At 41.4% G+C, this 26381-nt stretch overlaps 1 protein-coding gene across 1 annotated transcript in view; it reads right to left on the bottom strand.

The window, feature by feature from the left end:
* Positions 1–9625: 9625 nt before the first annotated feature.
* The window catches only part of WIF1 (WNT inhibitory factor 1), a 43577-nt gene continuing 26821 nt past the window's right edge, over positions 9626–26381 (bottom strand). The window contains exons 4-10 of the mRNA XM_017822079.1: positions 24881–25021; positions 21716–21811; positions 19990–20085; positions 18593–18688; positions 13382–13477; positions 12667–12762; positions 9626–10452 (exon numbers count right to left, since the gene is read on the bottom strand). Of these exons, the coding sequence (XP_017677568.1) occupies positions 10331–10452; positions 12667–12762; positions 13382–13477; positions 18593–18688; positions 19990–20085; positions 21716–21811; positions 24881–25021 (743 nt within the window). The 3' untranslated portion in view covers positions 9626–10330. The remainder of the gene's footprint in view (positions 10453–12666; positions 12763–13381; positions 13478–18592; positions 18689–19989; positions 20086–21715; positions 21812–24880; positions 25022–26381) is intronic.

Raw genomic sequence — 26381 nt, 5'->3', positions numbered from 1 at the left:
GCAATCACATAACCCCCTGTGACCCACACTTGGTACTCAGAAAAGTGAAGGCCACACAGCTGTGACTATATCTGTAAAAACACATCATTTGAAATATACTGAGACATTCATTCTGCTGTGGGGTTTTTGCAAGTAGTTGCCTCTACAAAGACTTGCATCACAGGCATGCTGCTGTTCTGTGCCCTTCTTATGAACTCTTCTCTGTTTCTGTTCTTTAAATGGTGTGAATTTTTGAAGTGTTTCTCAAAACTTCACAATAGCTTTTTAAATTCCCAATTCTCACATAGCAACAGGCTGAGGAGAAACAATTGCCATGGGACAGTGAAAAATGTACTTCATGAGCAATGAAGGAAATAAAAAGCTACTGCTCTTCTCAAATTATACATTTGACATGGCCTTGAGTTCCTTGCTTTGTCACTAGCTGAAGTCATAGCATATGACCAAATAGCAGTGTATGAACAGCGCCTTGCTGTGACTTCACTCATTAATCAGGTTCCTCCACCTCTGGAGTAAAACTGTAGAGGCACTCAGAAATGCAATACTTGCATTAGGATTTGGCCTTAGTTGTGAGGTTATTCAACATTTTACATGTTTAAGACCAGACCAAGCTATTAGGCCAAAGCTTAGGTGACTACAGTATGGTAGGAACCAAAACTTTGTCTTGCTATTTCTATATGAAATCTGTAACTTATTTTTTAGCTAATAATATATCTTTTAGAAGGTTCTACTTCTAAGACCAGATGATAAAGAATCTACCACAGCCCCAGATAAAACCTAACAGTTACTTAACACAGTGTTAATAACATGTGCCCTGGATCCAGTCTGAAATTTCTTTAGATTCAATTTTTCAGCCCAGCAGGTGTTTGTGTAAAAGGGAGTCGGTTTTGCAAGCAGCTGAAGACTATGGTGGGATACCTTTTGAAGATCTCCACCCTTCTGCTGATCTACTGGAGAGCTGGTCAAGCTCACTTACTCAGCAGAAAAGTGCTTTTTTTTTTTTTTCCTTTTTTCTGGTGAGAATGGTGTGTGGGGTGAAGGAAAGACCACTCTTCTAGCGCCAGAGAGCATTTTGGGCAGCCCAGCCAGTCCTCCTGAAACATGTTTGAAGTCTCTCAATCTGCCACACACTTTTCTAGGATCCTGAATATCTCTTGCAACTGTCACCTCAATTCTCACAAATTTTCCAAGATCTATTTTCAAATAGGGATACTGAAAGCAGACTTTTTTTCCTGGAACTAGTGTTACACCTTCTTAATAACAAGATCTTTAATTCTGACATGGATAATTACATCAACCTGACTGCAAGGTCCTCTTGCCCTTTCGTGTGAGCAATGATTCAATGCTGTTGGAAAGGGAAGAAAGACACTATCAGCTTCTCATTACTGCTCCCCTCTGTACTTTGATGGGTAACTCAGATGCTAAACTGGGAAAAGCTTGAGATAGCTCTGAGCCTGGGACAGTCATCAGGGCTTGGTTGACACAGCTGACCCAGAATGGCCTGAAAATCAAATAAACCTCCACACATTCAGAAGAATTTACTCCTAGGCTCCAAATACGTCCTGTAAAAGAGCCAAGCTAAGTTTGTGTCATGTAGCTGCATTCTCAGATCCAAAGCAGTTGGGCAGCAGCTTTATAGCTGCACTCCAGTTTCACAGCAAAATCACTTGTCTTTAATAATGACTTCAGAGATATGAAATAGCAGTGTTGTATCACCATCTGCTGATAAGAGGAGAAAACCTGAGTGGAGTGTTACACAATGGATAGGAAGGTGGCAGTAAACAACAGATGAGATTATAATTGCTATTAATTTCTTGCCAGGTTTTTAAAAGATTCTTTCCCACCCAACACCAAGTTCAAAGGGACATTCACTGGCTTGTCTTTTCGAGACTTTACTTGTTGTGTTGGGTATGACATAAAGCATACTTCCCAATTAGCCACTTTTTCCCGTGTAATTATTCCCCCTCTATTTTTTGGAATGCAGAAAGGGACACATACAAAATGAATGGGTTTTGCTAGGAAAGGAAGCAGAAAGAAACATGGGATTTTGCATTCCTCTTCCCATTGAGCAGATCAGTAGGTCTTTTTCTTTTATCTTAAACTCTTCGAGAACAACCTTTGTGATGGATATTAGAGTAGTGCAGTGTAGTCAGAGCTTTTGCATGAGGATATGTTGAATCCACTTCAAAAATAAACAGGAATCTAGATAACTGCCCTCATGGCACTTTACAGGTACCTTCTGTACTTAACAGCTCACTTTTTTTACATAACTGTTCATGTCACTCCAGAGAAGACTGCCTTCTCTCAAGCAGAACAGACCTACCTGAGTAATCAATACTTATTTCAGTTGAAATACTAATCAAGAGTTTTCTTATTGTCCCCTATATCCCTGAGGAAACATCACAGTCAAGACATTCTGCTGGCCACATGGTAGCCGTTCCTCTTGCTTGTAGGTGGCCCACAAGGTGCTCAAAAATGTTGTAGTACTATTGTGGTGCTGGGGACAGGTACGGAGTTAAACTGTAGATTGAATGGCTCCTCCAAAAAGGCCAGAAGTGGCAAATTCTGAGCAAATGCAATTCTTGTGGATTTTCGGTTACTTGGGGTATATTTGACTATTTGTTTGTATGTTTATTTGACATTGCTGAGTTTTAACTCAAACCAAAAAAGAGAGCAGTAGTACAGGGGAAAAACCTAAATCAAATATTTGATGAAAGGCTGGGAGAGCTGGAGTTATTCAGTCTGGAGAAGAGAAGACTCCAAGGAGACCTTATTGAAGTCTTCCCATATATAAAGTAGGCTTATAAGAAAGATAGAAAAAATTTTTACCAGGTCCTGCAATGACAGGACAAGGGGTAATGGTTTTAAAATGAAAGAGGGTAGATTTAGATTGAATATAAGGAAGAAATTCTTTATTGTGAGGAGATGAGGCACTAGAGCTGGTTGCCCAGAGAAGGTAGAGGTTGAACCAGTACTACTGAATCAGTCTTATATGTGATAAATACAATGAAAAATACAGTGAAGCAGTACAGTCACACCCTCTTTATTGTGGTTGTAAAAAGGGAGAAATCTTTACTCCTTTACATAAAAAAGTGGTTTAAAAATTGGATTGTGCTGAACATTCACTCAACTTTTTTTAAAGTGGCATCATCTGGGAGATGTATAGGTGTAGCAATTACACTCCAGATAGACCAAGAGGTCCAGTGCGCTTGTAACAAACATGGGTAGAGCCCTTCCCGAATCTTCATTTGTGAAGCCTAGCCATGATGAGACCAAGAGGTGATACCCACAGTGGCCACCCCCTTGCTGAAGGATGTAATTGTGCATGCTGAAACTGAGCACTCTGACATTCAGCAGGATTAGCCTAATTTGAAGCAAGCCAGAGTCCAGCCCACAAGAAGCTCCCATAGTAGCCAAGTCTGTCCAACAAAGTCTGGCAATTAGTAGTAGGAGGACTGGGGAAAATGCCAGCCCAGGGTCATGGCGGGGTCTGTTTGGGGAAGGCTGCTGCAAGCTAGAGATGACGGGTAACACAGAAACACGATGCATGAGGTATAAACCCTGTGGGATGGCCTTTCCAAATACTGCCTGCTAGAGAATTTGTGGAGTTCCACTGGTCCTTGCCTAGGTGTGAGGCTCACAGGGATCTCTGGGCAGGTAGGACGCAGTACAACTGGACCGTGCTGATTAAGGGATGTATATGATTAAAGGATGTGTATTGGCTTAGGAACAGTGCATCAAGCACTTTGCATGTGATGAACAAGTTTTGGACTTTTCTTGGAACTGCTGGTAGGAAGAACTGTAATGAAATGGAATGGAAACTAGGAAACAGCAAGTGAAAGGAAGAAACTGGGTGTGCTGTTGTGGATTATAAATCAGCAATAAGGAACAGTTGAGCACTCAACAACGTCCTTAATTTTTTTCTAGACCCTTATCAGTTTAATGAGATGATTCTCGTGAAACTGATGGGGAATATGGGAGGAGATAAAGATTATGTATTTGTTTGTCCCAGACTAGTGGTGAACATGCCAGAGAAGGGAGTGTGGACAGAATGTGGAGGCTGCATGCAGAAGACCATGCAGAGGTCTGAGGAGCTACACTGTCATGGTGTTCACGGGCAGAAGCTGACAGCCTTCAGGGACACATGGGTCCTTGTATAGTAGGGACACCACTGGGGCACTGTATAGGATTTACGGAGCCAGTTGGCTCTGGCTGCTCTGCATGTTTGACTTTAAAATGCAAATGATGTTCTTCCAGTGCAAGGATTTATGTGTAAAAAGTTGTAACCCAGGGCACAGAATTGGCAGGAGGATGGGTAGGAGCACCTTCCTTGCAGGCCAAAGATGCCACTCCAAAAGCAGGGGGTCTGCATGTGAAGAGTGGGCATGGCTAGAAGGAGTCTGAGGAAGAGTGGTGCCTGTGTGCTGTGACTTTGGACACTTTGCATCCTTAATCTTGCAGTTGCAATGGGTGGGGTGTACTAGAAAACACTCATTGAAGGAGTGCAGACGCTGCAGGCTGATAGGATGCCACATTGGCCAGAGCAGGAGGAGGCAAAGACAGGGGTGTGACTCAAATTAAATACATCCTTTGCAATACCCAGTGGTACAAGAAACATGAGCCTGCATTTTCCAGCCAAGTAGACCTTCGGTACAAGCGGTCAGTCTGCTGCTCCCCCATAATGTCCATTATTCGTGGGATTTACATAAACAGGGTCCCAGAGGGAAGGGATCTGAAAACTCATCACTGTGCTGAGTGGCTTTAGGAGCTGGTGTACAAACTGAATCTGATGTTAGCATGACACACTGGTTTCCTGTTCTGCTTTTCAGGCACAGTGAGGTGTGTTGAGTCAACAGGCAACATTAACAGTGCAACTGCAAGTTCAAGCAGTACCTTGTTCACCCAATAAAATCTGCTTGGACTTCAAATAGCTGAAATCTGCTTTGGAAGCACAGCTCCTCTTGAGCACAGACCTTTTTCCTTCTCTTGAGACATTTAGGTTTTTGATTTAGACACCCTGACAAATATTTAAATGGTTCTAAAGAAAAGCAAGCTTTTCACCACAAACACCAAGAGGTGTTTGTCTTCCGTTTCTCTTTTTGGGTACTTTGGGGCCTCATTCACTGCCATCCGTGGGCAGCATCACCTACTCCTCTGCCCAGGCTGTCCCCAGGTAGCACCAGCAAGGCCAGACACTGAAGCCAGCACTATATTTGACAATTTCTCTGTTTTGGGGCACATGTGCCCAGAAGCATCTGGTCACCATGTGTGCCTGACATTTAAGCTTATCCCTGTAGACTGTGTTGGAGGAGAGAGGTCCCTTTGCAAAATATGTGCTTAAAGCACAGACTGGCCTCTCCTCCCTCCCCAGTCATAAGATCCCTCAAGGATATACTAGGAAAGAAAGTGTTAGAAAGGACCTGTGAGAATGTCCCTTGTAAGCACCTGAACTACTTACGACCTGTGGCTTGGCCAGAGAGGGTGTGTGCGCTAAATCGTCTGAAAAACTCACATTTCCATGGAAAGATTTGTGCAATGAGGCTGTTCCTCTCTTCTGATGGGCTATGTGGAAAGAGATTAAAATGCAATTTCTGTAACTAATATGAAGAATAGAATAAGTTGCTCTAAGCCAAAAAATACAGTGGATTTTTTGTTTAACTTAAAATTGTGATGGTCCATTTAAATTAATATTGTCTGAATGTTGTGAACTTTAAAGACCCACAGATATAAGCAATAAGTCTTCTCAGATCTGCATTCATGCCTTTTCCAAACTTTGCTGTACTCCTGACTTGTTTGTTCTGTGCCCAGCTCAGCTTTGCACTGTTGCTAAGTGTGGGTGAACTTGCTTGGGCTGCTGCCTCCAGCCAACACCAAGGAGTGTGCAGTCAGCTGTGCCCCAGGAGGAGCACCATCAAGAGCTGAGTGACTGGTTTGTAGCTCCGTAGCCATCCCGTCAGAGAGCTGAAAGAAAAAATTAAAAACAACCGGGACTCATTTCACTTGAGATTTTTTTTAACTAGATGTTTTTTATAGCGTCATGTGAGAAAATCTTGCAGGCTCATTTTAGGGCTGGAGAAGGTGTCATTGATTTAATTATAATCTTAAGGTTTGGCTATGCCCTGGCTAATCATAGCACCTTGCCACCTCACTGAACATAAAGTCATATTCACACTGCAAGATCTGTAGGATTTAGTAGGATTAAATCCCTGTTATGCATGAGAGCTCTTTTGGCTGATGCAGTTTCTCTAGTCTTGAAATGAAATGACTGCAAGACCTGGAGCTGCCATGAAGCTGTGGCTATGAGGGATGCCTCAACCCCTCTCAAAACCACCCTGAGATTAGCTCAGTTGGTTAAAGCATGGTGCTAATAAAGCCAAGGTTGTGGTGGGCCACAACCACAAGGTGCCCTTGTGGGCACCTTACAACTCAGATTATCCTGTGAACACATCCACCACCTCTCCCTGCCTCAATGCAGTGCTATGGGCAGTGCAGGCACCAGAAGAATCTTGACATAATTTCAGGCAGCTCCCACTCTGCTGCTGCCACATCCCCCTTTAGTATCTGCAAGCAGGAATGTTTTTCTGTAGTAGGCAATCTCAATAGAACAGGTGATGTAGAGAAGTGAAAGGAAGTGGAAGGTAACAAATCTTTCCAGCAGAAACAAAGCTGCCATTTCTGAATTAATAGCAGCAGGTCTGGCCAAATCTTTGAGCCTGGCATTTGCAGTTTGAATCTTAAAGGCAGCAAGTCATCTGGAGCAACTCCGATTTTTTTAATCATATTTTCCCTTAATATTCCTTGAAATGCAGCTGAAGCTGGAAGAACAACAGCTGGAGCATGCATTCACACCACATGGGAAAAGAGTGCTGAGTCCTGGCAGCCAGTGCTGCCTCCTGGTCAGAAAGACCCTGTGAGCTGCACCCAATGTGTGTGGTGGTGCTGTCCCTGCTAACCCCCTTCTACCTCTGCTTTGCAGGTTGTAACCGAGTCAGGCTGCTAATTTATGCATGGCACAAACAAAAAAGGAAAAAATTCTCTCCAGCTCTGAAACAGTCAAGTGAAGAGGCACAGACAGAGCCAAGGGGATTATAACCTAAACTGCAAATTGCCAAAAAAAAAAAAAAAAAAAGTGTGCCTCACTAATGGCAGCAATACAAAAAAAAGGCAGTTTGCCCTTAGGGTGTCTGCCTCTTCTTTCTTTCTGTACCTTATGTATTTGTTCTTTGAACTGCTGTGCACACATGAACATAGCAGGATGCCAATATTAGATATCCAAATTATCGAGCACTATTAGAAGAACTTCGTAAAGCTGTAATTTTGTCAGTTGCTTAAATTGGGGTTTCTTGGGTAGAGCTATAGCAATTTAACACATTTGCTCATTTTGATCACCTTACAGTTGCTGCTCACAAATGTAATGTTTGGCATCTCACTCTGGCTAAATACAAACTCTTCATATATTGTTGAAAAGGCAGTTTCTGTCTGACCTATTATAGTGGATTGGTAGTTTGACTTTTCTTGTTATTTTTCTTTGACTAATTTTCATCTCTGGTATATAGTTTTGAGAGAGTGTGATAAATTCTGTAGCTTATTTTCTAATGGCAAAATTGCTTCCAACTTTCTACTGGACTTTTTCTGGAGAATTAATGTTTTCCTTTAGCATTGTCAGATATCATGGACTTTGACTTAAAACTTCTCTGACATCAAGGACTGCCTCTACACAGGAACCTTTGTGCTCACACTGGCAAAGCGGAGGAAATTTTGCATGTAGAAAGTTGATGCTGTTTTAGAAACAGAGTTGTGTTACAGTGTTCACCTTCTGACACTACTCTTCTCATGATTGATGTTACTTACAAAAATCAGTGTTGAAACTGAAAACAAAACAGCAGCATTTAGTGTCTTTGGAACACTATAAAAAAATTTACTTAATATAAAAAAATACACTTGCTATTTTTAAGGAAGTGCTTTCTAATAAATTTACAGGAGCAGAAAAAGTTCAGCCAAAATATCTGAGTAATTTTAATTAAGAAATTTCTGTGGTTTTTCGTGTAGTGTGTGACCAGTTACCTGAGTCAATCTTTGCAAAAGAAAGAGCAAAAAGATAGCAATGTGATATCCGTGTTTGTACACAACTTCTGGGGCATCCCTGGAAATACAGAGAAGATACACATTTAATCTCAGCCTAATATTAATCTCCTTATTTCATCACTTTTAAAAAAAAATCAAAAATGTTTCCTTCATCAACACCTCCCCCCAGGTTTTCATCACCCAAGTGTTTTCTTCTGTGCCTTGCACTGCCTGTTTTCTATCCGTTTTTGATCTGAAGAGGGTGCTTTTGGGACAGCACCAACTGTGGTCAGAGGCTGAGCACCTTTCCTGCCCACAGCTCCCCTTGCTGGCCCCAGTAAATGGAAAAGCCCCACTTTTCCCACCAGCAGCTGATATTTGCCACACAAGGGCCCCATGCCCCAGGCTCCTTACAGGCCCTTGGCTGGTCAGAGAGGTGCCAGGGGTCCCCTGGGAGACACAAACCTGAGAGCTGGGGACCATCACTTTGGAGCCCACCAGCCATAGGTGTTACACATCCATGCTAAGCAAGCTCCTCCTTCAGCAAGCCTGAGCTCTTTTACTTTCATCATCCCAGAGAAGGGTATCAGGACAAACCATCAGGGAACAAACCACCTTGTTCAGGCTGTTTCTCATTACTGCCCTGGGTGTAGTGGGGATGGCCTGGCCCTGCTCCTCCTTCCCCAGTGGTGTTTCTCCCAACAACAGACCCGGAAGGCTGCAGACATGGGTGGTGATGGGGGTCTGTCTCCTGTCGGATCAGGATTGCTGGGCAGTATCCACAGTCCCACTGCACAAAGGACAACAAAAGAATGGGCTGTCCTCCCCTCTCTGGGCTAAGCAAGTCTTAGCTTAAGGGTCCATTGACTAAAGAGACCAGGAAGGTCAGTTTAATACACTGGACTTCTTCCTTGTAACTCAAAACTTCTCACTCATTAATTTTATGCTTACAATTATGTATTATTTATTTATTTATTTATTTATGATAAGGTTGCCAGAACTGTAGTATAGCAAGGGTCTGAAATAATCTGTTGTATATTTATTGCTCTTCAGTGCAAACAGAAAGCATTTTTCTTGCTTCCAAGCCAGGTCACATTACAAACTGTGTAGCCCTTGACTGTCGCAACACGCAGCACCCAAAACCTTCTACAGTCCGATCACAACACAATGTGGGAGCATCACCCTTGAACAGGAAACACAGCCAGGGCTGGACTATTGCCTGCTTGGACAGAGGCTCTAAGAAGAATATCTCGAGTACCTGAGGCATCACGAACAGGGCACACCAGCTTGGCATGGCTGACTGGCAGTGCCAGGATAAAAGGAGGATGTGGTGGATGGTAAGGACAGGGAGAGAAACACCCAGCTTTCAGTGCTATCCCCTCCTTGGCAAAGGCACAAGAAGAAGTTGCTCTTCTGAAATATTTTTAAGAGCTGGGGTGGTAAAAGCAGAGACAGGGAAACCAATCCCATTGTGCCACTTTTTGATGAGCGTGCTCTAGAAAAGCCATCATCCCAGCCCAGTGCTGATGAGACTGCAGTAGGCCACAGAGAGCAGTACTCGAAAAACTAAAGCAGCATCTTTATTTTATATATAACTGCCAGTATAAAAAGTTTATTACATAAAAGCTGTTTTCTTTACAATATATTATATTGCTTCAAGCTGATGCAGAAAGTTCATACATTACAGTTCTACTTTGTTTACAATATATTCTGTGGGTTAAATGGCACCACTACAGTGTATTTTTAATACACAGTATTTCACAAAACTGTAAGGCAAAAAATATCATTGAATTGAGTTATTCAGTTTTTAAATTAGGCAACTTATCTATTTATTTGTTTGTCTTAGGGAAAAGTCTAAATACACAATTTGTAAACGTTTGTAACATGCACCTTTCTTTTCTTAAGCAAATTAAATCTGTAGCCATTGAAATTATTCAGGTTCGCATCTACAAAGTTTTCTGCTTGAATATTGTTACTTAAATTTTGGAGAATATTTGCAGCTATATAATCAAAAAAGGAAGTTTAAATGTAACTGTAGTACAAAACACCATCCAAAGCACTGAAAGAAGGAGCCTATATAATCATGCTACAGAAGTATTTATAAAACTTAAAAGGAATAGTAAGTGTCAGCTCAGTGGTTTATAATGAAGCTAATAAAATTCCAGCCAGTAATCTTAACTGTAACGAACAGCATTTTAACATTCAATCCATGAGAGGTTAATGAAGGCTATGCACTTTGTGTAACACAAACCATTTCAGATGTTGGAGTTCACCAGATATAATTGGATTCGGGTGGAACATGCGTCTCCTCGGCCCTTTTCGGCGAAGGCATGTGCTGCCTGTGCTTGCTGCCTGCTGGCCTCAGGGCGCTCAAACCGCTGCCTCCGTACCCTGGAAAATTATCCAGTTCAAGAAAAAAGAATCCACAGAAGTGGGCTTGTGATCCACAGCTAATATTTCAAGGGGGAACAGTCTCCCACATTTGAACAAAGGGTTTTGCTATGCCTTACAGAAGCACTCACACCTCCGCTACCCCTTGGGATGAACGAGGTCCTGCCAGACAGAAAGATGCTCTCACCTGGCCAGGGAGCCCAGGAGACCATCAGCACACCCAGGCTGTCACTCAGCCCTGGGTTCACATGTGCACTGCCCGTGCAAGGCGGGTGACAGTCATGATGATCTGCCAGCAACAGGCTCCCTGGGGAAAATCTGCACCAGCTACCTGAGCTAGGCTTTGTTTTATGGCTGAATGCAAAGAGAAAGAACAGCAGTGATCATAAACACCCAGGAGGAAAAAAAGCACTCTGAAACAGGCTTAGAACTGCTTTGTTTTGGAAAATGAAAGTGAACAATAAAAATGGAATCCAAAGTATTATGTCGTAATTCTTTATAGGTTCATTTATCCATCTCATTACTTAAAGCTCATGGAAATGACTTTGAAAAACTGAGTCCCCCGTTCAGTTTTTTAGCCACTCCTTTTTAAGATAACAGCTTTACAGAGGAGCCATTAATTTGATGGAATATGAAACAAGTCTCTCAAATTAACTATAAATCTCCTTTCAAGATTGGGAGATATTTGGTTTCAGTTCAAAGGAGTGAATTGCAGTGCATGTACATGTATATGCAATTGAAGCCCTACACAGGCACTTAAATGGGGATGAATGTTACCTAAATGTCCTATTCACAGTTTCTTTGCTGAATACAAAGAGAGTTTTGGAGTACTAAACACAGCAGGACTGTACCCAAACTCCAAATAATGAAGGATGCAAAACCTTGGAGCTGACAATAATGTGTAACTATTTAGTTCTCATCACAAGGCAGGTATGAGCTTTGGTTTTGTTGTACAGGTGATTACTTCTTTGGGGCTGGTCACTTAGAGAATGTGGTTTTTTTCACTTGCTATCTGAGTTCTTTATAAGAGGAGTAAGACAAGAAGAAAAAGTTCATACTGAACTTATGAATTGCAGTTCATATTGGTTCATTTCCATGTATCTTTTTTCTAGCCATAACTTACTGCATTTCTCCTTCAGAGAATAGCATGAATACTTAAAACACAAATCCACTAGCTAACAATAGAAAAGTGGACTCCCTAAACCTAATTTTCACAGCAAAATCCATTTTAGTTAGGTAATACTCAGTTTGAAATTAAAATACTATATTTATCACAATACATTTTGATATAATACAAATCACAGGCATCATCAGCTTTTAATAGAAACAAACATTTGGTTGATGCTGCAACGTAAAATTTTGCAAAATTTTTCAGATTTTTTATTATTGACACTTAAAACACTAAATGTGAATTGGTAGCTAACAGTGATAAACATTAATACCTCATGGGAGTATATGAAGGTTATATATTGAAGATCTGCTGTTGCAGCACTGTGGCACATGAAATATAAAATTAAATCTGAAGTTCTTACCGGATATATCCAATTGTATTTCAAATAATTTTATAGTACCATTTTAAACCCAGTAAAATGATCAGTTGCTATAAGAGGTGGCAAATGGACCAATAAATACAATAGAAATTCATTTTAAGGACTTAAACTTTGCTTGGGACAATATATTTTGTATGCTATGGATAAAAGATTGGGACAATACATTTTGTATGCATGGGTGGGAAGAGGAGGAGAAAATTCCAAAGTTGCTAAGAACAGATCTTGCATAAGTCTTCAAGTCTTCCCCAAAGTTTCTAAAGGACATTTCACTTTTTTCTGAGTTTTAATAATTTTTAAAACCTGACAGAGTTTTATTTCTGAAAATGCATTCCCAACATTTTAAAGCTAGCTGATGACTGAGGAGTGCTGAAGGACTTGTATCCCTTTGATACTATGAGTGAAAGACAGGCCAGGTCAACTAGAAATCTGATCGATACCAGATTCTGGAATTTCTAATACAAGGTTGATCTTGGCAAAATAGTTTCAAATGATTCTAAGTATTTTTTTAAGCAGTTAAAATGATGAAGTATTGAAAATCCTTGTTTTATTGTTCAGATTAAGGATTAGAAAAAAATGGAGTGTGGTATTATTAATAATGCTGGAAAGGCTCATCATCGGGTGCGTAAGACCTCAGATATGACTCTCAGGTTTGTTTCTCACTTACTTTTATTGCAATGTCTCCCATGCCAGCCTTCTTTGCACTGGCACTTGTTGGGCTCCACACAGGTGCCGTACAGGCCACAGCCAGGTTCACAGACAGCTGTAAAAAAGCAAGCACATATGCCTGACCTCTTGGCTTTTCATCCAGACTCAGTCACACATTTGCTTTCCCTGCTGTTCCACATGATGGGTTGGTTCTGGCACAGGCTGGGGCTCTCATAATACATCTGTGCCTTTCCATCGAGTGCGTGCAGAGCCCCGAAATAATCCTCACACTCCCCTTTACCTGCAAGGTCTGGCTCAGTCTCTGGCAGAAAGAATCAGATTGAACAACAGAGCTGTTCCAGAGCATGCACCAGAACCAGTGGGAAGAGGGCAGCCCACAGCACCCCTCACACAAAATGTTCCTGTTGGATTTTAATGTGGTGAAGTATTGACATTTTATCAAGCATTTCTCTATTACTAAACTACTATTGCTGAGCTATTGATGGTTTTTAGAAACTCAGAGTACAGAAGAGACTGTGAGGAGACTTTAGTAAAAAAAAGTGTTTCTGGTTTCATAATTCCCTTAAGTCTGGTGTATGCTCTATGTCCAGAAAGTTAAATAACTTGAAATACTTTGACAACAAACAATTAGTGCTGATGTTATATAAACAGATACTGTATAGCCGGATTGATGCTCCCACAACAAGGACTGATGGAGTGGCTTTGGTACTTACGCTTTGAACACAGGTCTCCCTGGTAGCCTTTGGAGCACTTGCATTTGTTCCTACCGGTACATTTGCCTCCATTTTGACAGGGCTGATGGCATTTACCTAGAAATTGAAAACACAGAGACAATGGTCTTAGTCCTCTGTGCCTACTGTCTCCCAGGGGCTCAGAGAAGAGACTAGAAAACTCTCCAGTCTAGTAAGGCCCTCTGATTACTATCCACTATTGGTTGTTCAAACTGGCAGTGACAAAATAACAAGGAGAAGTCTGAGGGCAATCAAAAGAGATTTCAGGCCCTGGGATGATTAGTAGAGGGATCAGGAGTACAGTAGTGATTTCTTTGATCCTTCTGGTAACAAGGAATAATATTGATAAAAATAGGCAGATCTATAAGGTCAATGAGTTGCTCCGAGGTTGGCGTACTCTGAAAAATTTGGGGGTTTTTGATCATGGGATGATCTACTCAACACCTGTCTACTGACACCTGACAGGATGCACGTGTCTCAGAGGGTAAAAGGAGTTTTAGTGCTGGAGGTGGTGGGGCTCATTGACAGAGCTTCAAGCTAGCTTGGAAAGGGGAAAGGGACAAAACCAGGCCGGTGATGAGAGATGGGGTGGTGTGCCAAAACTTGAGGAAAGGAGCACTTGAGGATTCTTCCATGGGATCCCTCAATCTGCTTCACAAGGTGTTGGCTACAGTGTACCACTCCTGAAACCTGTGCACACCAACGTACATAGCACGAGGAACAAACAAGATGAGTTTGAAGCTTTGGCCCAGTCCCAGAGTTTTGATCATTGGCATAAGTGAAACCTGGTGGGATGAGACCTGTGACTAGAGTGCCCTGTTGGATGGTTACAGGCCCTTCAGGAGGGATAAGCGGGGCAGAAGAGGTGGAGGTGTGGCACTGTATGTAACAGAAGGGTTAGAATGTATGTAGATCACAGTTGGCAATGACACTGTTGAGAGCCTCTGAGTAAGAATCAAGGGGCAAACAAATCAAATGGATGTCATTGTGGGAGTCTGCTAGAGACCTCCCAGTCAGGATGCTGACACTGATGAATTACTCTTTGAGGAACTGAGGAACACTTCCAAGTCAACTGCCCTTGTCCTTACGGGGGACTTCAACTTGCCAGAAATTAACTGGCAAGAAATTAACTGGGAGCATCACACAGCTGGTACAACCTGGGCCAGAAGATTCCTAAAAAATCTGGATGACAACTTTATGGAACAGAACCTAAGGGAGTCGACTTTGAAAGAATGCCCTCCTTGATCTGCTGCTTGTTAACAGAGGGGATTTCCCGAGCAAAGTGGAGACTGGTGGCCCTCTTGGCCACAGCAAACACGAAGTGACCAAGTTTAAAAGGCAGGGAGACAAGGCAGGGTCACAGAGCAGCAAGTCCGATAGAGTTCAAGAAGCATTTGGACAATACTCTCAGGCACATGGTGTGACTCTTAGGGATGGTCCTGTGTAGGGCTAAGAGCTGGACTCGATGATCCTTGTGGGTCCTTTCCAACTTGGCTGATTCGGTGGTTCTGTGATTCAGTGAAGTGTCTGAGAAGCTTGCCTTGTACCTGAAAAACTTATCAGATGCTGATGTAAGAGTAACCAGGAAGACTCTGCTGCAAGTCTGTGCTTCCAATTTACATGCATTCTTCTGCTTTGAAAATGTGACAATAATTTGGCATGGCCAAAGCCCATGTGACCTTGCAGTTTTTGCAGCTTTTTTGCAAGTTGTGTCACTCTGACTTCACAGAATCCCCCATGTGACCAGTCAGTATTGCCTCCTGCTCTTCTCAGCCTTCATGGGGGAGGCAGCACTGCCCAGACTACGCAGGTGCAAGAAGTGGCATCCAAACCTGGGGGCACAAGTAGAAAAAAATCTGGTGGCATCCAAGATACTCAAGGAATGACAGGTATGGCCGCTACTTGCAGACAATAAATTGGCCTGGCCTGTCAGCTTGTATCAGAGGCTGTAGAGTACCATGGTGCTGTGGATGGTGCGATGAGAGATGTTCCACATGGCAGCTCAGAAACTAAGGGCACATTAAAAAAGCATGCCCTTCTTTCCTATTTGATGAGAATAGAGCAACTTTGCTAACAGTAATTAGAACTGGCAGATGTTTTTCAAGGCTCCTGGTCCAGAAATTACTTTCCCTCACACAGAGGCTTTGCCAAAGGCAGAGGCAGGGTCTGGTGGTGCTGTTATAGGAAGGTTTCTTTGGCCCTGATTGCCTGTGATGGAGGAGGCCCACGTTGGTGGAGGAGATCCACAGTCAAGTTCTTGCTGGGCATGGCTCACACCAAAGACCTTCCTCAAACTTAACAACAAGTGTCCCATCACTAGACTGTCAATACCCTCTTCGAATTTGTCTGCATTACTTAATTAATTAAATCTTCTTTCTAGGAAGGGGAGCGCAGAGCCCATGAGCTGAGGGAGGCTCATTGTCACCTCCCTCGGCACTCTCAGGCCACCAGGAACTGCACCATCAGTCCTTTGCCTCCTCGATACCCATACGTACTAGTGCAGCTTTTCTCATTATTGTCCAAAACCATTTTTCGTCATTTCCAATGCCACTACATTTTCTAGATTCTTCAGAAAAGAGACAAAAAAAACCCCTTCCAATATTTAGCACTAATATTACCTGGATCTGTGAGGAAACAAAAAGTTGAACCTGGAGTGGCAAACTGCTTCCTTTAATTTCGTTTCCTTTTGTGGTTTTTTTTTAAGAGATCTGCACGTGATAATTTCAGCATCAACACTAGCTGGCTGTGCTGAAAATCTCATTCATGATCACAGACTGCCCCCTTGGGAGCTCAGCACCCCAGGCAGTGCTTGATCTGCCCTCAACCTCTGCAGACCTCTGTAATGCACATATGTACTGTCGATATAAAGGAAATACTTGTTCCTAATGTACATAATTATTCTAATAGCCCTGAAAAACACTTAATAAACAGCTGATGGAACTAACTGTGCTAAGGAGAGTTTCTGCAAAAACATCATTTCGCTGCAGAAGCCTCTGGAGAGGGAACCTATAGGTCTTCTGATTTTCAAACATTTGCATTCCAAGTAATTAATGATCAAAAGGAGCAAAGCTAAGGAAATCCATGAATTTTCCTAGCTCTTGAAATAAGTCTGGAAAATATGGGTCACGAGATGTGACAGCAACTTCCACTGAGTTGCATTAGGCAAGCTTTTGGTACTCAGTACATTGTACTCAGTACAGCTCAGTTAACTTCGGACTAAGATATTGTCACAGAATGAAGGAAAGAGTAATAATTCTCTCCGTTATTGACTGAGAAATGGAAAAAGCAACAAAACAGCTAGTGACAAATAGGGGAGGAATCTAAAACAAAATAAAACTCTCTGGAATCAAAGTGAAACACTAATTAGAGACAATGCATATCTATCACTAGAAAAAATCTGGAAGACTGCGCATGCTTGTTGGTATTGTAGACATCCTTATTAGACAAACACTCAAAACCTTTACACAATATTAAAAAACCAAACAACAAAACCTTTCAGTTTTCAGAAGATGGCCGCCTGCATGTCAAAAGGTTTTCTCCCCTTGTTATTTTAAGACCTCCATGACTGAATGTAGCTGGCCCTGGATCTAAGAGACAAGACTGAGTTGTGTTTCTCTTCTGGTGTTTCAAAGCCCTGTCTAGCATTTCTTGCAGTCTTATGCTGTTGTGCTGGCACTGGTGCAGTGCCCAGGGGTGGTAGCAGCTGTCAATCACGGCTTAACAATTGCCATCCCAGCTTTTCAAGAGCCCAGGCAAGTGCATAGCTTTCCTTGCTCTCACTGATTTAACTCTTAGCATACTGTTATCCTGATTTTTTTTTTCTTTCTTTTGTACAGGAACAAGTTTACTGCCTGTATTTTAATTAATTTGAGTTTCACAGGTAAGCCTTTGCAAGAAGTCAAAGCAGTTGCACCTATCCCAAGCAGTAGTCGACAACAATGAGCTTCAGCTCCTCAGACAGACCAATTAAATGTATTGCCCTTAATTATACATGCTGTAATATCAGTTCTAAGAATTCTCTTCAAAAAAACACCATCAGCATAAAAGAAGTTTCTCTCTTTGAATCAAACTTTAATCTTCATCTGAAAAATGTCAACAAAGTTGACTTTTTGGGGACAGAAGAAAGAAATGGGGTTCTGTTAGAGTGTCAGATTTGAACTTGATGTAAGCAAACCACTGTAAATCCAGTGGAAACCCACACTGTTGTTCTTGTGGCATGTGATCCAAATTTATACCAAACTTAAAAACAGTAAAGCTTTGCTGCTTCTGTTTGGCTTAAGTTATGATAAGGTAAAAAGGCGTTACAGAATGCCTTGTAATGCACAGAGATATGGTGAAACACATACACCTACTGCTTATCTTGCACATAAATATTAAACAAAGCTTAGGTCTTACAGTATCTGTGTTCTTTCTTTGCACAGTAATTCATTTATTGTCCTGTACTGGCTGACAGCAAGTTAGAGTTTATTTCCAAGTGTTTCCAAAGTGATACAAATTGCCTACTTGTAAGAAGAGCTTGTCTCGATGCATATTAAGAAATCAGCATTTACATATCCCAGACCAAATGCTAGTCTCTATGCTCCTGTGAAGGTGCTGGGGAACATCAGTGAGGTTATTTTACAGCAGGGGAATTGTCTTGCCCAGTGTCCTGTTAAAAGCTCTAGAGTCCAGAAAGAATGAGATCCAATTGTACGTTCCCAAGTTGCCTTGTCAATGCAACTTAATATGTCACATGAAAGCTCTCAGCTCTTGTGGTTCAATCCTCCTTTTACCCCAAACCCTTTCATTCCCAACTCATAGTAGCCCTTTCAGAGTTGTGGGCTCAAATCTAATCTGCTGTGCCCAAGAGTGATTTGTCATAATGTTTGAAAATAGATGCCTCATGTGGGTTTGCAGCAGCACATCTGTCTGTCACAGGGTATTGCTTGCACACTTACAGCTTGAGGATTGTTACCAAGCCTGGTTACTAGTGAAAACAAAATGAGGCAGGGGATGAGATGGTCTAGTAATGAATCAAACTTATAAGTAGGAAACTCACTAGGAGGCATGTGATACCTCACTCTGCAGGTCCCAGACTACCATGTGAGACCCTTGCTGTGAGCCCAGAAGAGGCAGGTTGTATGTCATCATTCAGATATTGACACTAGAGGAGGGTGACGTAAGTGAAAGCAAGGACACAAAGATGCTACTCACTAATTTCACAGTGGTCTCCTTCATAGCCTGAAGGACAAATGCATTTTCCCAAATAGAAACATGTCCCTCCATTGAAACAGGTTGTTGTACAGTTTGCTGAAACAAATAAAAAAGGAATTAACTAAGTCATTAATATGAACTAAGCCTGACTTGGACTTAATGTTTTCTGCTGCTCATCATAAATAAACATTGAGTAGGTTTTAAAAAGTAGGATTAACCTCTTTTCATCTGGTTTACACAGGAAGATTGAGATGTGGTTATTCCTACATAATGCTTTACATGGGCACACACACAAGTCAATATAGCGAGAAACACGTGAATAATACAGTAATGAGCTCTCTGAGGACAGACTGTGTGACATCTTTATCAGTCCTCACATAAAAAGCTCCTTGAACGATTAAGGTCCTATTGCTATTAAAACTGCCAGTGATTGATGAAAGGAGCACAACCTAGGACTGGAAGCTACTTCTACAAGAGGATACTTCGCTACAGTTCTTAATTTATGCCTTGACTAGAAAGAAACCTTTGCAAGTTTTCCTGTGTGGTGACGTAGATGCAAATGCTCTGTCTCTCAACTGCCAAATTACTTACATTTTGTTAGATATAACTTTTCACCAAACAGCTGGGATTCACATTAATCCTTCATAACATTGGGAACATTTAATTGCAGTGCACTTTTGAAACGTTTTTTAAATGTGGCAAAAGTCTGTTCAAAGACTAAATACAAGTGAGGCAGACACTGACAACAACAGCTTGTGCAGCATAATGGGAAGGTTTCTGTTATTTTGCCGAAAAGTCCTCTAGGACCTTTTCACTCAGTCTTTACTTCATATAGTTCTGCAACAATGCAGAATGATGTTCTGCTCTGCCATGCACAGGTCAGTTATATTTCTGCAGGACTTGGGGTTTTTTCACATGGTAGCTTGGACTATTCCAAATTACTGTTCTGAACAACTGACAGTTATTTTTATCCTTCATAAGTCACAATGCAGCAACAAAAAATGAATAGCCAGCTTATTTTTTCATGAGTCCAGATGTAGCACATTAATGTACTAAATAATTAGTAAAACTAATTTTACTACAGGTAACTAGAGTTCAAACAGAGATTTTTCCCCACCCCCCTAGACATATGTGACTTTTGTGATAGGTCCCACAGCTTTTCAGTGAATCAGCTGAAGCAGTTATCTAAATAACTTGAATGCCTTGAAATCCCTATATTTTTTCAGCAGCTGCCAGGCTGTGCTAGAGCATGTATTTGAAGAATCACAGAATTTTTAAAACTTATTTACTTATTGCTTACCTGACTTTTCATAATCCACTCCTAGAGGGGAACTACCACAGGTGAATAAAGAGAGGCTGCTGGATGCAGAGCCTGGGGGGTTTTAGCTGGCACTTACCTTTATCACAGTTGATGCCATAGAATCCTGGGGGGCAGATGCAGAGGCCGGGGGTGATGCAGAGCCCACCATTCATGCAGCGAGGAACACACAGTGCTGAGGAGCCGGAAGAGCAGAAACAACATTGCTGGTGTGATAGCAACTGGCTATTTAAATACGCAGCACATCAGCTCCTTAAGCTACTCTTGCTTCTGCTGATTGTTCTAAGTCATCTTTGCAAAGTGCCTCTGTTAGTGGGTTAAATCTATTACATCTCTGGTTTGTATCTGGCAATTTGGGTACAGTGTTACTGAAAACTGAAGGCTAAATTAAGGTCAGATCTGATTCTATATGTAAGCAGAAACTGCTTCTTGTACCGTTTAATACTGGACAGAGGAGCACAAAGTACCCACATACACCTACACCCTCTGGATATTTAAAATACCCCCAGACAAGTCCTCTCTGCAACTGGATTCTGGTGCTTCAGCTGAGAAGGCAGGACAATCTCAGAGGGGTCAGTAACAATGTGGGGTTCCCAGGCAGCTTTACAGTGAACCTTCCCTTTTCCCTCTGCATACCTGAGCATAAACACGGCTACCTAATTTAGGCTAGGGAAGCCTGTTGCATGGCCCAACTCTCCTGTATGCTCCCTCTAGAGTCTCACTGGAGGCTCCCCCTAGAGCTTCTCTGGAGCCCCTGTTCTCTCCTAAGACCTCTCTGCCTTGTGGCCAGCCCACAAGGCTCTTCAGGGAGGCATGGCAGGGGGCAATGCTTTGTTTTGTGATTGCCCACAATTGGAACATGCAGTAAGGTTGGGTCCATACTAGTGAGTTAGACAGCATCCAGGCATGAGGCCAAATGGGGGCAAAGGATCATCCATCTTGTGAAATTGTTGGTGCCTCTCTTGGCTTGGTTTTGTCCCTGGCTGACCAGTAAGCCCTCCTGAGCATGGTCCTGGGATGAGCAGGGGCCATAGACTGCTCCCAAGAGGGAGTCTGTAGTGGGTTCATTGGAGGGTAAGAGTTTGTTAAACATATGAATGTAAGTTGTGCCAATTGGCCCCCAGGCCAGAGAACAGTCTCTGATCATTTGTAATTAATATTTCTGATATAGCCAGAGCATCTGGAAGTGAAGGATTGCATTGGAGTAGGATGTCCATGGGGATGGTTTGCTCCATTTCGTCACCCCAGAGAGGGACTGCCACTGGGTGATGAGGAAGGGAGGGATAGGAAGAAGATCTAGTTTCCTTGCCAAGTCACACCAATTCCCTGGTCCTCTACTCCTGGAAATATCATTTGGGGCTCTTATCCACTAATGAAGGGGAAAGAGAAAGTCTTTCCTTCATTTTCCCGTATTCGCTTTCGGCCTGCCTACAAATCAGATCTTATCTCCAAATAAACAAATACAGAGCAACTAAAATCCCGTGATTCATTTTCCAGCTAGTCCTCACTACCAGAAAATTTTATTTAATCTTTTTGCCAGATGGATTCCCTGTGATTAAGGATCACTTAACTATTGTGTCAGGTTTTGTTAAAAGCAATGTCTTAAAGAGAAAACATTTTTCTTGTAAGCAATTCATATTTTCATTAGATGACAGATGACAATAGTAATTCTCTTACAGGTGTGGACTCAAAATATAAAAAATCTTCAGAATAGGCCATTCTTAATTTTAGGAGAGATGCAGGAGATACAGTTTTGTTGAGGTTATAGTAAAGAAGACAGTTGAGATTTATTTTTTTTTAATTACCTTTCTCACAATGAGGTCCGTAAAATCCATCTGGACATTCACAGACACGTCTTTCGTTGCAAAACCCTCCATTTCTACATCCTCCTGGACACTCCGCTTCATAAAATATAACAACAATCTTAATTAAATGCTGTCAGCCAGCTCTCGGTGGGATCAATATACTTCTTTGACACAACAGTAAAAATATTTGCTGACAGACAAATGATGAAGAAATAGAAATTCAGCTATGACTTCTTCAAGAGAAATTAGTTTCTTTTTTAGTAGTCTACAAATAGAGGTTTCATCATGTGTTCAAACGCGCAATGTGCTTGTTGACAGACTGTGCATTTTCCCCGCTTTACTATTCCATGAGTGCATGAACAATGTGGATGCTCTGCTCAATCCACTTTCTTTTCTGTGTGGAAACGAGCAGGCAACTCAGGGCAGTACTTGCATGGCTGGTTAGACCTTCCCTCAGTGTGCAGGACCAGTTTTAATTTCTGCAGCCTAAAGTAGACTGCAGTGCAACTTGCATTGCATTAATTACCACATCTGTTACTACTGGGGTGACAAAGTGATGAAATTGGTATTCGTATGAAAGAGTCAGCTGCAAGGCTAAATGAAAGAAGGCCAGAAAGGAAGATGAAAGCATTCCTGCACAATGGTCCTGTATCATCATCCAACTCTCATTCATATCTCAATTACTGATCAAATACTGGTAAAAGCATTTGGCAACACTGGCAGGATTATACAAAGATGACAAATACCTCTGGGTTCCACCACTATCCTCAAAACACCAGAGTCCATTGAATAAGACGCAAACTAAATCAAACCCTATGGAACTCTATGAAACCACGGCTGTCGGGTAGAAAAAGCAATTACTCAAAAATACCTTCCCAGATACCTCACAGAGAACAAGGCAGGCAGGAGAGGCTGCCTATTCACATTAGAAAAACTTAACATTACTAGTGATCAGTGGTAGGCATGATCTTCTCATGTCTATACTCTGCCATGTGACACTCCAAATGACAAGGTTCAAAAATTCTGAGGTAAAACGATATGCCTTACAAGTAAAGTTGTTTACAGCAGTAGTAATAGTAGGAAAGGCTTTTCGGTCCAGCTGTGTTCCAACACCGTACTCTATGACTCTTTCTGGAAATGCTTCTCTTTTTTTAACTGAATGGAGAGCTGCTATTCATGACAAAGAATGCAAGCTTAAACACATACCATTTCAAGTAGAAAAACAGGAAAACATAACTTTTTGTGTGGCCACCTCTTAGCCACAAGAAATCCTCTCTTATCCCACAAAATTGCTCCCTTGCTCCCCTCACTTCCTCTGGTACAGGCCTTTCTGTATGGCCAAGAATAACTGGAAGCAGTGACCATGGCCCTGGCAGGAGAAATTGGAGCTCCTCACCACATGATGTCTTTCAGAGGAAGGAAATTGACCTCTACTCTAACATCAACCCATAAGGACATTCTTATCCTTGCCAGTATCTGTCCCAAAACATTGCAATGTTCACCTTACCAGATACAGGGAAGGAATGGGAGTTATCCCAATATGGACTGGAAAAGATGAGGTGAGAAAGCTCTTCCTCTGCACACCTCTAGAGTTTGGAAAATCATCCTTGTGTCTCTCAGCTAGCTCCAGGAACAAAAGAGTGGGACAATAATCAACCCCAGGTTTCTTAAGAGGCCACAGGATGTAATACTGCTTAATTTTTAAATATTACAACTCATGTAAAAACAGTAACAACAACTAATAACACAGAAATGATAACTTGGACAAATGCTACAACTAAACTGATTTTGGAGCCCTTTCTGTTTAAGCCACTGTTTTCCACAATACAAACCTGTAACTCTGTTGTTCCTATTATAATACCTCCAATGCTATTTCCAAAGTTTATTAAAAGATACTCAACTGAAAATAAAAAGATAATAAAAAAAATAAAAATTTTTGTGTAGTATTTACCACAGACACACAACTTCATACATTAGATCTGATTGATTGATTTTGCTTCCTTTAAACCTCCCTTTTCCTTTCTTTTTCTCTGCTCACTTCTTCTCCTCCTCCTCCACTCTCCATGGGCTAATGGGCAGCTGTAAGGCTTCAAAGGAGACAAGCAGCTTTGCTTTTTAGGTGTAGTGAGGTTTCAAAGAATAAAAAGCTCCTGTTCCCGCTGCTCGCTCTTTGAAGCCACGTTACAGCCAATTAGAGAAAAGAGTGAGGAGAAGAAATTGTGAGACTGTGAATGAAGACTTAATCGGAGAAGAATAACAATCTTGTTCTATGTACATCAGCCCTGTCATGGGTTAATTTGACACAATTGCACATGATATGGGATAACTGTCTTATCTTAGACACTGATTTTTCAATTTCCACAGCCTCATTTTAAAGTTATAATTATAGTCTTATTGCATAGTGTTTATGGTTCATAGATGGGTTGATTAAACAAGTGCTCTCCTTTCCAAGCAAACACTGTAATAACTTCATGACATTCTTCTTCCAGCGCGTCCTCTCTGTGCTTACTGCTTGATAACTGCAAGTATTGAACACCAACTTCCACCACCTTACCTGTATCCAAAGCCAAGAGGTTGCATCTGAGCTACAGAGAAGGTAAAGCCAACTTTTGCAGAAATTTTTTGATTTAGTATTTTTGTGTTCCGTTTGGATGTGCAAGCTGAGATTTAAGGAACTAAGGGCACCAAGTTGGAACTAAGGCAGTGACAGCATTAACGGATACCAGTGTCCCCACTACAGCTCCCAGAAGTTCAGTTCTCCCAATTATGTGCCATTTCTGGAAATGTTAACCTCAGCCTGCTTTCATAGGACCAGCTCTCCTCCAAGCACCTCAAATCATTTGCTAACAGGGGCTTTTCATATGATACATCTCTATCAATGTCCTTGATGTGATGAAGGTGAACAGGAGGAGGGAGCAATGTCTTCAACCTAGTGTAAGTCTGCTAAAGGAGTTCAGTAAGAAAAGGGTTAGTAAACATGTACTAAATAAACAGCAAATGCACACAGAAACAGAATAGCCTGGAATTCACCACAATTCCTACACTTTTTGTGAATGCTTTATTTCCATCCTCTCTAGCTCTTATCCTGAATGAAACATAAGACCTGGTCTTACAGGTCTTACAGTTAGGCGACCTGGTCTAATAGCATGTTCTCTTTAGTGTTACCTTGCTGACAGGTTTTAAAGAAGATGGCATTCTGAGGGGTCTGGAGAATAATATTGCCTTCTGAATTCATTACGATCACGTTCACTTCAAACGCAGCAACCCCATCTTGTTTTCCAAGGCAAGGAAATCCAACCTGAACCACTAAAAGGGTAATAATAATAATAATAACAACAACAACATACACACACACACATATAAAAGCATACATTGAAATACTAAAAAAAATAAATTATAATTGTATTTAAGCTTCAGATGAATGCCATTGACGAAAACTTGTAATACAGAGACACACAGATCACCTTCTTCATAGGTGGCTCCAGAATTAGAAGTACAGCAGCACAGGAAAAGAGCCTGTGCTCATTTACTGATATAACCCAACAGTTTACAGCACAGACAAAGATCATAACAGAAACATACTTTTGCTTGCAGATGAGGCATTTACTTATGTAGAGCTATCTACGAATACACCAAAACAAGCCAGAAGCCTACATTTGATTTTCTAAGTTGAGCTGATCACTTCTGAGTCTAAATTTTTCAGGCTCTCATACAGCTTCTGCAAAAACATCCTATATATTTTGGGAAAAAAGTGACTTTGGATAAGTTTTTCTGGTTTGGATATTGTGATAATACTTAAATAAGGTAGTACCATTAAGTGCAGGAAAAATGGTATTCTTGGTAAAATAAGATCATGGGTGCAATATTTAAAAAGAAGGCATAGACACATCAGTCTGACAGAACTAGTTAAGTGTAGCGATATTTGGACATTGCCTTTCCAGGAAAAGCAATCAAACACTTTTGAAATACAAAGAGTCTAGGTAAATAATTAAGGCCAGTGAATCAGGAGTATTTTGATGACAAAGCAGGCCTGATACCTCACAGCTATGGAATTCTCTGCTGTGATTGTCACAAGCGATCTTAAATAATCTTCAATTTTATCTCTTTTCTTCAAAATTGGCTCTTCCCAGCAGTTTTACAAGTTAGATCCAGCTAATAGAAACTGTTTATTCATTGCTTCTGAAACTGGCCTGAGCTTTCAGAACCAAATACTGACCGAACAGCCCTACATTTGGTTTGTTTTAAATTGCTTATTATGAGAAAATTTGCAAGCCATAATTGGGCAATTTTTGTTATTTGTTGCCTTGGTATAATACAGAATAATTTATTGCTGAAATACATTCTGTCTCTGGTAAGTCCTACAAACTGAAAAGTCCCTTGCAGTTTTCATTCTAATGCAATTACATTGTTGAATGGTTTTTACACTAACCTTTTCAAAGACCATTACAGAAAGCATGTAACCATTTGGTAAGAAGGAAACTCCTATAGTGGATTAAATATATTTTAAATGCAGCAAACTTCTTAAACTGTAGTAACTTTCTTACAGCACAAGTGCAGGAAACCAGTATGTTTCAGTCGAACGAATTGCGATGGGGAGGAAGATGTGGCAGACGTTTAATGATGGCACCGTAGTTGTATCTAGACTTCACTGAATAGGTAGCAAAGC

Source organism: Lepidothrix coronata, unplaced genomic scaffold (assembly GCF_001604755.1).
Source record: "Lepidothrix coronata isolate B3197 unplaced genomic scaffold, Lepidothrix_coronata-1.0 Scaffold95, whole genome shotgun sequence".
Taxonomy (NCBI): domain Eukaryota; kingdom Metazoa; phylum Chordata; class Aves; order Passeriformes; family Pipridae; genus Lepidothrix; species Lepidothrix coronata.
The sequence above is the reverse complement of the archived record's forward strand: the minus strand, read 5'-3'. Positions and strand labels throughout refer to the sequence as shown.